Here is a 14,008-nt window from a genome sequence, read left to right on the forward strand (position 1 = left end):
TTTATTTGGATAGCACTAATTAAAAATAAATGTTTGGATGAAAACTTTGGAAAAAGACCAGTCCTTATTTTGCTTATATTATTTTTTTTTCAATAAGAATTTGTCATATACGTAAATGCATAAGAAAGTAATATTTTTCTAAGAATCGTACTTTAAGAAGCTTTTAGAATTTGATATTTTTTGATAATTGAACTTAACCTTGAACCCTTAACCATGAACATCTTAAACAAATTTTACTTAAATTAATACATTCTAGGTTTTACCAGAAAATCCAGTACAAGCACAACAAAAGGTCCTTGAAAATAAAACCCTGGAAGCCATCGAGGAAGTGAAACGAGAACTTAAGCTGGAATTGGAGAAGTTACATGAATCGGGCACTTCAATTACTCAAGTAAGTAAACCTTAAAAATATTTTTTTTTTATTGCATCGTGATATAAAAAGAATCACTTGTAATTATTCTCTTTTTGTATTCTTAGTTCAAGCGGCGCGTTAGTATCTTTATTAAACAGCAAAAACTAAAATTATTACGCGTAAGTAAATAAGCTGTAGTTAGAAGTTTTTTACCCCACAATTTATCGATAATATCATCTCAGCTGTAATTATAGAGGCACGGCGATTAATTTTAAATTCGGACATAAGACAATTTGTTATTATATCCGCCTTATTAAATGAAACATCGTAATATATAAAATTAAAAGTAATATCAGCTAAAATTAAGTGTGTTGTTTTGACAAATTAATATAAAGTGTTAAGTATATGGAATCAAACATTTTTTGTAAAAGTTGCATTGATGAATCTCCCAATATTTCCTTAGGATAAATTGTATTCCTAAGGTTACATAAATACGACTTCTAGGGGTGAAATATTATTATCTAAGTGGTTTATTGAGGAAAATAATTACTGCGAAAGGCAAACAGTAGCGTATATACTTTTAAAAAAATGTATTCAAATTAATCATTGAAATTTTCTTGATAATTGGCCTGATAAGCTATGATTTATAAATGGTTATGTATTACGATATGAATTATTTATTACTAAAAAAATATATATTCAAAGACAAAAACATGCATTCTGCAGATTATATTAAATACTTAAGGCCTATAATACAGTAACGTATGGATAATCCGAACAGAAAGTTGGCAGACCCCATTCGGTTTACCAAAACTTTCGGATTATACGATTCATAATAAAAGATTTCTATAATCCGAACACGTTCGGTTTATAGATAACTTTCTTCACCATATAAATGCACTCTCACCATAAAACATATTTGTACATAATGGATTTAAAAACCTTTATTTATGTGCATACATAAATGCATATTTCAAAATAAAAATAAACTTAACAGGAAATCAAACAAAAGATTCAGTAAAAATTTATCTAAGACGAAAAATAATTACGATTTTTAAAGAAACCAGTTAACTGCATGCATAATATGGACATACTTCATTGCCTCTTAATATTTTCTTTGAATAAAATTGTCCAGAGTTCTTTGAACAGATTTTTTGATGCTTAGATCGACAGCCATCTGTCGAATTCTTCTTAGAAGGATCACTTCATACAGTGGCAATTCATTTTCCTCCTCTCAACGTAGACACTTATCAAATGAGATCACCGCTTCTGTGCTGGACATTTTTTGTATAAGTTCATCCTCGTCATCAGGCTTCTGATTTTCTCCTGCGACATTAGCAATGATCTCATCATCTTCTAAGATCTCTATATCCAAATTTTCCTCGTCATCACCTCTTGCCCATTTTTCAACTTCTGTTTTATCTATCGGATTAACAGCATGATTTACTTTGTTCACTAACTCCACTAGATCAGATCGTAGCCGATCGATAGTTCTAGCCTGGACACTTATCCCCGCTTCCATCGATACCTCACAACAGAAGCCGAAATCATGCGCGGCGACGACCGCATCGCGATGGCAAAAATTCCGCGCTGGGGCACATATTATTTTGCGTTGATTCGAAATAATATTTGACTGCACTTATTATTGTAGTTTATAGTCAGATTACGCATTTAAAATTTTAAACTACCAAACTATTTTGATACTTTGAGTTTTAAAAAGAATAAAAATTCGGTATTTAAATTAGGTGGGTAAATTAACAATTTTATTTTTAACTTACATTTTACAATCTTAATTTTATTTAGAATAATGCCTACCTCTTGCTGCATTCCTGTTTAAGCTCAGAAAAAATTAAAATGGATTTTAAATTTTTTTTTGGTTTTTTTTGATTATCTTCGGAATCATTCAAATTTTCGATTTTTTAAATAAGCAACAAAAATTTGGCGTAGGTACCTACCTAATTTTGTTTTCGGCATTAACATTTTTACGAAAAAGTAATACAGCAATGCAAAAACTTTCCCACAGCAACTAAGATAACCCACAAAAGTGTCAAGAATAAGTTTTTGAAAATTTGTTTTTTTTTTTTCCAATAATCTTCAAAACCACATAAAATATAATATATATATATTTTTTTATATGGCATATTTTTTTACAAGTAAATAATGTGCAACTTTGGGGTAAATTATCCATTTTCGTATTTTGAGGGTAGACGAATTTGAAACACCGTTTATATATATTTTTCCAATAAAATAAATAATAAAAAATATTTAAAACATTTATCATATACCTAAAAATACGTAATAATAAAAAAATATATTATCTTGTAAAATGTAAAATATTATATCCCGCGGTATCTCCACTTAGTCGTTCCACTGTACGGCGTGCGCCACCAAATCTCGGCTTCAATTTTGACGCCACGAAACCAGTGTCACGGCTAGAACTCTCGATCGGCTACGATCAGATCCTTTATCTGACAAAATAGAATCACATATTTCTCCTCGTAAAGCATGCAGGGGTATCAAATCTTCTTCATCCCATTCATCCATGTCCCTGGCGAAAAGAAGTTGAAACCACGATTTTCTCACCATTTTTTCAGGCCCTTGCTTCCAAGATTCGGCTAATGCAAACACAGCATCCTTTAGCGACACATTCTTTAAACATTGCGCAATGTTTTCATCATCTTGTACAAGTACCTCTTGCAGCAGCCTTTTTCGATATGTGACTTTTATATTTTGGATCACAATTCTGGTCCATCGGCTGTACCAGGGCAGTGCAGTTAGGTGGAAGAAACATGACTTGAATATTACCATCATGGCTGGCTAGTTCTTGGCCTGGTCTGTGAGCTGAAGCATTGTCTAGTATTAAAAGGGCTTTCCCTTCAAAATTATTGATTCGAAGATACTTTTTTACGCTTGATACGAATTCACTGTGGAACCATTCTTCGAAGATAACTCGATCAACCCAAGCACTTTTTTGGTTTCGGTAACAGACAGGTAGGTTGCTGTTTTTGAATGGTCTTGGATTTTTTGATTTACCGATCACAAGCAACCTCAACTTATGTAGTCCACTTGCATTTGCGCAAGACATAAATGTAATTCGGTCTTTACTGATTTTACGACCCGGGCACCCTTTTCGTCTGCGTGTACTAATGTCTTTAATTCAGGAAGGCAGCGCCAGTATAATCCAGATTCGTCCGCGTTATAGATTTGCTCTGAAGAAAGACCGAGTTGCTCAATTTTTTGTTTGAGTTTTATACGAAAGGGTTCCACAGCATTTTCGTCACTCGACAGCTTTTCCCCGGTAACTTTCAACGAGCGGATCCCAAGTCTGTGTTTGAAGCCTTGAAGCCATCCTCTGCTAGCTTCGAAGTTAACTCCTTCGTCATTATTCATTTCTGTGAAAAATTGGCGAGCCTTCTGAAGTATGATTGCTTCGGAAAATGTCGTGCTCTCTGTTGCAAAAACCATGTACTCTGCATCTTCAACATCAGAAAATTCCGCTTTGCGCATCGTTTTTCTTGTTCCCGGACCTTTTTCAGTACGCGACACATAACGATTATTTTCACTCTTTTTTTTCTTGATATCGGATATTGTTGACTTCCCGACATCAAAGCGTGTCGCCAAGGACGTGAATGAACATCCGGAATCCAGCAGACGTAAAATTTCAGCCTTTTGTTTAAGACTTAATGTGACATGCTTACGTTTAGAATCCATGGTTTAAATGAAATATGCGATACATATACATATATGCAGCGTGCAACTCACAACACAACTAAATAACTCTACATTTTCCATAAAACACTTCAAAACAACTATAAAACCACGCAACGTCTTGCTGCAAGAACAAACTTACAATTATGAACTACTCACATAAATTAAACGTTGCATCATCTTTTCGCACTAGACGCCCACGCTCGCGTACGTACCAACAGTTCAGATTACGGAATTCACGGTGTTCAGATTATGGAATCAATTTTACGCAATTGGGGCGTTCGGATTATAGAGTAGTTCGGACTATCCATACATTACTGTAATATATTGACCAAAATCCAAGTTGAGATAAACATAAAATATTGGAAATATAAAAAAAAGGTTTGTACCTTAAAATTTGTAATATTTTATAATATACCATTTGATCCCAGTCTAAAGGAAACACTATAACTTCTTTCCTTGTTTTCACTTATTCCTTTGTTTCCTGTGGCTTCTGGTTTAACAGAACGTGGCCTTAATTTTCTAAGTTTTTGAATTGCCCAAGATTAAATCCGATACCCGGCATATTTCGAGAAAAAATTATATTTAAAAAAATAATAGTCTACCTGTAATTTTTTGATACATAACTGAAAAAAATTAATGTTGTTATTTTAATATAGATTAAGTTAAAATTTACATATAAGTAAGTTAAAAATGTCGAATTTGCGTAAAGTAACCATGGAAAAGTCATTTTTGCTGGTGTGTTGTTTTTATTTTCCCTACACGAATATTAAGAATTAGTAAATATGTTTCTTGCGTTTAATAATTTTTGTAAACGGCACCACCATATGGGACTAGTTAGACGTAGAATATTTTAATGTAACTTTTATTAGAATCCGCCAAAAAAATAGCGTTTCAAAAAGAACATAACTAAATTAGGCATCAGCAGCTTTACAATATAGATCTCAAATTAAATGCATAGCAGGTTTTTTAAATAGCAGGCAGAAAATGTCTGAAATGTTTGGCTTTAATTGACAAAACGACGTTAAATTTTTAATATTCTATTTTTCAATTTTATTTTTACAGTGGAAACAATTAAAAATAATATCAATTTTTCTTTGACGTTATGTTTCAAAATATAATAGAAATCGATAATTTTCTATTAAACTGGATACGTCAAAAAATGAGCATTTGCGTAACATACCTCACACCAAATTTCGTTTTTTTCGTTCAAAAATCAAAGAACTTCAAGCTTTTTCTTTATACTAAGCTTCCCTGTGTATATGCAACAAAAACGTATAAGAATAAAAAAAAACTTAACGTCATTTTCAAATTATGATATAGGTGACAGCAAATTGGTTTAAAATAGCATTGCGGTAAAAAAAATTAAATAGTCGATTTTTTTAAATTAGCTTTTTATTGCTTTTAGAGCTTAACATCATCAATAGTCAAAATTATCATATTTAGTATTCTTCCCAATAATTTTATATAGAACCAAAATTTTGATATTCGTTTTCTTTTAATAAATGATGCCTAGAATGATTATCAAATAATAATTTCTCCCTAGTAATATTTAGTATTCCAGTATTTTATAATAGCTAACCGATAATCTCTTTTTGAAACTAATTTAATAATAATATTTCAGAGTTTGCAAGAAACGACTCCCGAAGCATCCGCGTCAATTCCATCACGTGAACGACGTGTATCTCGATTTAAAGTCAGTGTGGTAACCGAGCCGGACCGCAGTAAATTAACTCCACCAAGCGGCTCGGATTCCAAGTTAACATTTACGGAACCGACGCGCAAGGAAAGCGATTCCTCTTCTTGTGGGGATCCGATATCTAATCCAAACCTGCCAAGTCAACTCGGTCCAGTGTCTTCAGTACCCGCGAGTGCTGTCGGTCAAGTCTCAACTGGAGCAGCTGTAGGAACACCTGGAACGGTTCAGCAACAGTTAATGCCCGGATCGATGGGACAAAATGTTGCTCAAGGGGGAGGAGGACCATCTGGACATGATTTTACAACAGTAATCAATACGACTTTTGATTCTTTGAAGACTACTCTTGTCAGGTCGTTGCCTAATACCGGCGGTAAGTTAATTCCTTTTTTCTTTACTTAACGGTCTTATAAACATATTTTACTTGATCAATATTACCAATATTACTTCTTAATAGAGTTTTATCAGAGGGAAACTGGGAGTTGATGTTATCGAGTATATAAATAAAGATAATAAGAATAATAAATGGCCTTTATTTTTTAAGAGAATGAACATACAAATACAACGAGCAAAGTTTAAACTAGTCTACGCCTCTACTTAACTCATTACTTTGGTGATAAATTTATATAATTTTTTTTATTATTAATGGCACTATTACTTAATTCATAATATATAGATTGAAAAAAATATATATTAACAATAAAAATACGTATGAAATATAAGAAAAGGAGACGAAATCAATGATTAGGCAAAATTAAGGCAAGGAAAGAAAGAAAAAGCAGCAGAGCATTAATATAGACTAAAACTTTAGGCTGTTGACTCGAAATTCGCATCAGGAAGTTCAACAACTATTGTTTTTGATATTTTTAAATTCTTGTAAAAGGAAATTGTAAGCCTTGATTGTTATATAAGTAAAAGACAAAGCTTTTTAAACATGGAAGTTCTAAATGTAGAAAGGGCAAGGGTTTCAGCAAAGCAAATAGTGCGATAATGGTATGAAGGTATTCTCTGAATTTAATCAATCAATTTTATCCTTTATGTAATCATACCTTCGAAATCGATGGACTAATCTGCGGTATAAATTTTGTATTTTTTATAATCGATTGTGGTTATTAAAACTTAGACAAGGCCCATATGTAAAATTACAATACGAAAGATGCGACAAAACTGAAGATTCACGAAGTAATTTTCTCATTTTAGAGTTTAAAATTTTTCTATTTCAGTAGAGCAGTTTTAAGTTTGAAGAGCATCTTTTTACAATTTTGTTAACTTGTGGTTGAAAACTCAGGTTGAATTTGAAAAGGTAATATGGTTCAATGATGATAAATTTTTTTTAGTTCCAAAGTGTATAATCGAACTTTTTTTTTGGATTTTAAGTTGTGCTTAAGAGACAAATCATACGCTTTATTTATACATGAATATAAATGTTTAACTCATTCAGGCAAGTTAACTTTGAAAAGTGGGGAATAAGTCCAATATCATCAGTGTATACATGAAAGTCCGTAGAAATTTGATTTAAGATGTTAGTAGTATACCGGGTGGTGCATCGCCGAGCGGAACATAGGAAAACCCATGTAAATTTTAAGGGGGTCAATTATTGGCTTCCCTGTACATTTTATAGAAAAAATGTAAGATAACTTTTTAAAGAGACTAATCTGGCAAACCCTTGTGCAAAGTGTCAAAACATTTTAATAAGCGAATCTTGAATTATTCAATTAAATGTAATTGCAAAATTACCAAATTTTCGGTTTAGGTAAAACCAAACGGGCACCAGTAAAATGAATATTGTCACTGACGTGAGGAAAAGTGTCAATAAAACAGTGACAGTCGATATTTGAAAACAAGTATGAATTATTCAATCGACGAAAAAATAGATATAAATATTTAATATAACTTCATCCTTATATTAAATTTAAAAAAAAAAACATTTCTTGTATTCGGCTGTACGTCGGATTTGACAAAGCCTTATAACAAATTGTTTGCTCGTGGCTGGTGTTTGGTTTTACCTGAACCGAAAATTTGGAAAATTTGCAATTACATTTAATTGAATAATTCAAGATTCGCTTATTAACATTTTTTGAAACTTTGCACAAAGGTTTGCCAGATTGGTCTCTTCAAAAAGTTATCTTACATTTTTTCTGTAAAATGTACAGGGAAGCCAATAATTGACCCTCATAAAATTTACATGCCTATCAGTTCTATGGTTGAAACCTTTGGTGTGATGCTCAAATTACGAGACAGTTTTATAACTAACCAAAACTCTTTATTTTACTCTCGACACGTGTTTCGGTAACGATTTTAGCATCTTCGGGAGAAGATTAAAACCATGATCATTATCAGCTGATATGATACTATGTAATGGACGTCTATATAAATCTGACTGTTCTGAATTTATAATTGAGTTACATTGAGTCAAACATTTCATTTTATTTTTGATATTACTTTTGCTACATCATCAGTGGTTGCCATATATTAAACGAGAAATCAAATGACTATTGTACTTTTTTGTAGTTAGAATTCTTGCAAATTTTCGGTGTTGTGATTTATTTTATTAAGTCACAAAAAGTACTGATTTATTTTTTTTACATTACTTAAATGATCAGGAATATGCACAAGATTTATATGAATTAAACTGATTTTATTTAAAAAAGACCACAGTTTTTCAGAATACTATATATGTCAATACCTTGATACCGAGACCAATGTTTATCAGCTTTTGAAGCTTTGTATAGAGTGTAAGATCGATCTCTCCACTTCATCGATGTTTTAATTTCTTTAGTCATCTACGGTGATTTATTTTGACCGTGATAGGGCGAATAAGGAGTAATCAAAGACGCCATGAGAAATTGCTGGAAATTATTTTCAAGTTCCTAAAACGGCCGTTAGAGGGCGCTGCTATAGCAAATACAAAAATGATTTTTTTTGTAATTTTATCCAAGTAAAAGGTATTATAAATTGTGGCGCAATAATCTTTAGCAAATTTTGTTCTTTTTTAATATGAACCGTTTTTTCTATCTGGTAAAATAAGGAGGTAGGAGAAAGTTAAATCTGCAACAGTATGTATAATTTTAGCTAATAGTAAAAGGGAATAATACTTAAAAAGTATGTGAAAACTATCTAATTATATCTCTACTAATCTTGACATCGTTGTTCAAACCGAAGATATTGGCAGATATAGCAATAAATACTATAAAATAAGCCCTCAACTAACATATTTTTAAAACACGGTATCAGTACCGCTATTGAGTTTGACGATTCTCATTAAATATGAGAAAGACTGAAAGGGCAGTGAAGAAGGACTTTTGATATACCAGGAGCACATCTAAAAATCCAGTGGAAATTCTGCACAAAATTTTGAAAACAATAAAAAATAAAGTGAACATTGTAGGGCTTTGCCTAAATTTGATTTTTAAAAAAAATTACGTTAATCATTTGAGAATTATAGTCGAAATAAAGTGAAAAAAATGTCAAAGGGAATGCAATTTAAGTACATTTACTGAAATCTAAAAAGTTTTTGGTATGATAGTTATAATGATTACTCCTTAAAAACATTATCATTGTTGCACATATTTGCTAAGAACTATATTAAACCAAATGTAAGTAAATAGCTCAGAAGTCAAAGAAACTGAAAGAAAATTGACATAAAGAAAAGTATGAAAACGGGCATCATTAGATTGTTATTGGAAATATGATGATGTAGCAATCTTGTCCAAAACGCCTAAATGTAATTATTATCCTTAAACCTTTATTAAATTAAATTCTATGATTAGCAATTTATTGAAAAATATCTGCAATCAGGCGTTATATATTCAGATTTTTAAAATATTGGTGCCTTGAACAGCAACTTGGTATATAGCTAATCTAATCCTATCTATGTATATCTTCATTGGGTGTTGTTAAATTTTAGAAAAGTTAATTAGAACTTAATTAAGTTCATTTTTTTTTTAAATGGAGTGAACTTATTAAGAAATTTAAATTCTCTTATGGTTGGCTTCGGTATTATTACCTCGTAAAAATTTGCCATAAGCATTAAAATTCCTGGGCAATAATAGATTTCTAACTTTTTTTAATATTAAATATTAGATTTAACAAATGATATCTTTTTAATTTTTTTCAGAGGACATTCCCACTGAAGAGGTCTCACAAATAAGGGTAAGGTCTTAAAATGTATCTTTTTTTACAATAATTAATACAGTTATTACTGTTTGGGATATTTTATGTTTTTCCTATTAAACAATAATTTATTTAAACCAACAAATCAGTCAAATAGAATGTCGGGAAATAATAAATGAATTTTAACCGTTGATTTAAATAAGTTATGTATTCTCTGTAACACTTTTGTGACTTGTGTTCTTATTGCAATGTGCCTTTTTACATTTGGTAGTATTGTAGTTTCATTGAATGTCAGTATAGATGGAATTTTCTTAACTTTAGGAGTTTCTTATGCATAACTTAAATATCATTGTATTATCACCAGCTTTTCATCTATAAAAGTTTGCGCTTTCAAATAGTTTACAGACGTCTTTATTAAGTTTATGGGAGTATTAAAACCATACAGTCAAAAACTATTTTGTATTGCTGCTATAGTGTGATCAGTTAAGGATGTTGCTAGTATTACTTTATTATCTTGAACGGGTAGAATTATTATTTATCAATCCCTGTATAAAATATATATTATGGCGACAAGTTCATGTTACGCAGCCTATATGAAAGGATATTACACCACCCTTTAATAAACAAAATACTGCTGAATAATTGAACGGTAATAGATTTGACTATTTCAATTTTATTTAGTTAAGTTAGTTCTTTTGTGATGGAAGAATAAACGATGAAAAAACATTATTTTCAAAATATTGTTAATTGTTTGTGTTTCATATAATTATTAAACTTAATTTATTGAAAAAACTAGGGTTTTTAATAAATTTTTTAAATCTACCTTGACCGATTTTGTTGAAATTTAATAGTATTGTTTGTCGTGATAAGAAACTAATTCAGGATTAATTAAATTAAACTTATGAAGTACAGTGGGGTCCCGGGAAGCAATTGAAAATTTAATATTATATTGATTTTATTTCTCTTACTTTAAGTTGATAAATAAAAATAAAACCATATTAAAACTATCCTTAATGCTGAACAATAAAATAGACGCAAAACTTTTATTTTTGACCATTCGGTAGAAAACACCAAAAGTTGTAAACTTAATATAAAATATAAAATTTCACTTAAAAAAGGGTTTTGGCCAAAGTTATGTTTAAAACGAATCAAAATAACTTTACCGAATAATAAATAATAAGAAAACTTTTTTAGAAAATCTCAGGCAATATGTTACTGCTAATATTCGCGACAAAGTAGTCGGGCAAGAATGCATAGTCGCGAATTAGTATACTTATCCTACTTTAACAAGTCTGTTTTCCTTTCGTTTTTAATAATTACGCATATTCCAAAGTATTTTCTAAATTTATTTAAACAGTGAAGTAATATCCTACAAAATAGGTAACTTATATGCCAATTTGGAAATCGATTTTTATGACTATTTAGTTATGCTATATCACATGGCGAATATATTTTGGAAATTTATCAGAAGGAAGCATTTTCAAAATTATTTCCACGATATATATCATGGGCACCATTCTTAACTGATAACTCTGATCGCAAACTAGTTATAGCTTGTTACATATAATTATAAGAATCAAAATCATTGGCTAAAAAGTATCCCATACCTCTTGAAATATGCTGCACCAAAAGTTTTTTGTTTAAACAGGGCACACACACATACGCACACATACAATGATCAGTTTTTTAGTTTATTTTTATGTTCTGATTTTTGGTTTTATAGCAGTTTATCACCGATAGCAACACCTCTCAAATTGGTACTGACACCATCATAATACCCACATCCACCATTCCGTTTGACAACCTCATCTCGACTCCTTTAGAAAAATCTTTAAGTTACATTGATCTTAAAAAACAAATAGAGAATATTATGCCAATTTCCAAGAGCGATGAGGAAAATGTTCGTAGAATGTCTTTGGGAGCCCGAAGACCCTCAAAAACTTTCAGACAATTTCCTCAAATCGTTGTAATACCGGCCGAGAATGAAGTATTGACTAGTAGCATGCCAGATATTCGTAAATCCATTGAGGAGCTTAATCTGACACCCAGAAAACTATCCATTACATTAAATAACGTATGCGATAAAAACGTATCTTGTCCTGATCTTACTGATCCAAAAATATATAAAGTGCCTGAAATATTTAGTCCCAAATTGAGAAAAAACAGCAGTCAATATGTTTTGAAAAGCCCAGTTAAAACAAATATCAATCTTAAGCGAAAACATCGAGTTGATACCCCCACCGAGGTAATAAAAAGGAACTGGAAAGTAAAACATACCAAATCGATGCACAATTTAATTAAAAAATCCCCAAAGCCAAAGATTATTGAGCAGAATTATTATACAGTTCACTCCGCAGATCAGTTTTCTCGAGATTCGGGGATCAATTTGAGTAGAAACAAGTTTTATAACTCTGACGAACGTTTGTTTTGTTCAAACCATGACGAAAATAGACCTAGGTCGTGTCAATATCAAAACGAACATTATTTCATGCGAAATATTTACGGAGATAATAGACACCTTGATCGATGCAATACATCTTTACACCACCGCAGCTTTTCCTATCAAAATGTCTCCTCTTTTGATTCATATGGTCTTTATAATAACCGTGTTTACCGCCCCGAACCATCATATTGCGAGTCGGCCAATTGCAGTATGCCTGCGTTAAGGTGTGATGAGCGCGCCCATGGGTGCCATTGGATGCGCCCAGCGTACGTAGAAAGAAGCTGTTTTAAAAGTTCCGAGAGGTCTGGTTACCCGAGATATGACAAAAAACGACCTGTGCCAATTGAGGAGTATTTGGAGTCGTACTTTGACGATGAGACGGTAAGACAGGGTTGTACCTGAAATGAAGGAATGTCCTAGAAATATGTCGCTGGGCTGTTTTTAAGTCGGAATTACTCATTTACTATGTTCTTCTCTGCTTTTAGGACTGGTATTAGGGCGCTAATATTAAAGCTTTTCAATTTATAATTTAGGTGCAAGATGGCCGCTCTGGATAATTAGAAAAAATGTATACATTTCTTTCTTAGCATTTATATGCATACATTTATTTGAAATTGTTAAAGAGTACTTAAAGGGCATGTTTGTGAAAAGAATAAATGAGCTCTTATTTTATTCATTACAATTGTATGCTAAATTATATATTTGACATTATAGAGCCTAATTTGTGAAAGTCTTCAGATTTTTCCAATTTTCTTGGTTTAAAAATGAGGCAATGTGTCAGAGTGGTTTAAGCCGCAACTTATTTTATTTTTACCATTTAATCTCGTATGATTTTTAGGTAAACTACTCAGCAATTAAATATTTTGTTTAAAATGTTACATTTTTTTGCAAAGATTTAAATTTTCAATAAAAAATACAATGCAAACAACAGTAACTAAAGAAAAGGAAACCTTGTTAGTGGATCCTGGTTTTCTTAGATTGGCTTTAAGAATGATGGTTAAATAGATCAGTTAACAATAAAAACCACTTTTTGAACTGGTGGACGTTTCAGTTTAGTTTAAAAGTTTTAGTTTTTAAGCATCTTCAGGGCTAATGAGAAAGAAAACCAATTTGTGTTGTATACGAATATCATTGGATATTAACATTGAATTAAAGATAATTTTAACAAGAGAGATGTTAGAAAATGTATATTTAATAATAATAGTATATAAAATATATAATATAAGGGTTATAAGTTAATTTAAAAAATCTATAAATAAAAAAAAGGAAATCTAAATACAATCACAAACATAAATAGAGATAAACATTAACATAAAAATAATGAAAATATGCATATGTATTCACAGTTAAATAGCGTTTTTTTGCCCAAACCAGTTTTTGCGGCACTTATACAGGCATATAAATATTTTTTAATTAAAGTAGTTAAATATACTGATTAATATTCTTATCAGTAAACATTAAAATAAAAGGTTTTATTTTAAGCGAACCATAAATAGTAAAGATATTAATTATTATTAGTTTTTCTCAATGTTAATTTTTGTTTATTGCGTTTGTTGCCATCAGAAATACTAAAATAACCAATATTCAAGTTATCAGTGTCAGTTTTTAGATTACACATAATTCCTAATCTTAAGATAAACCAAAACGTCAATGTGTCAGAATCTGTGGGAAATTTCCCGCATTTAGATAGCTTGCA

General features: G+C 31.0%; 1 protein-coding gene across 1 annotated transcript in view; it reads left to right on the forward strand.

Annotated features, from left to right (window-relative positions):
* The window catches only part of LOC126740707 (uncharacterized), a 114,925-nt gene that overhangs the window by 97,738 nt on the left and 3,179 nt on the right, over positions 1–14,008 (forward strand). Inside the window, exons 36-39 of the mRNA XM_050446835.1 lie at positions 257–391; positions 5,685–6,129; positions 9,874–9,908; positions 11,593–12,693. Of these exons, the coding sequence (XP_050302792.1) occupies positions 257–391; positions 5,685–6,129; positions 9,874–9,908; positions 11,593–12,693 (1,716 nt within the window). The remainder of the gene's footprint in view (positions 1–256; positions 392–5,684; positions 6,130–9,873; positions 9,909–11,592; positions 12,694–14,008) is intronic.

Source organism: Anthonomus grandis, chromosome 9 (assembly GCF_022605725.1).
Source record: "Anthonomus grandis grandis chromosome 9, icAntGran1.3, whole genome shotgun sequence".
Lineage (NCBI taxonomy): Eukaryota > Metazoa > Arthropoda > Insecta > Coleoptera > Curculionidae > Anthonomus > Anthonomus grandis.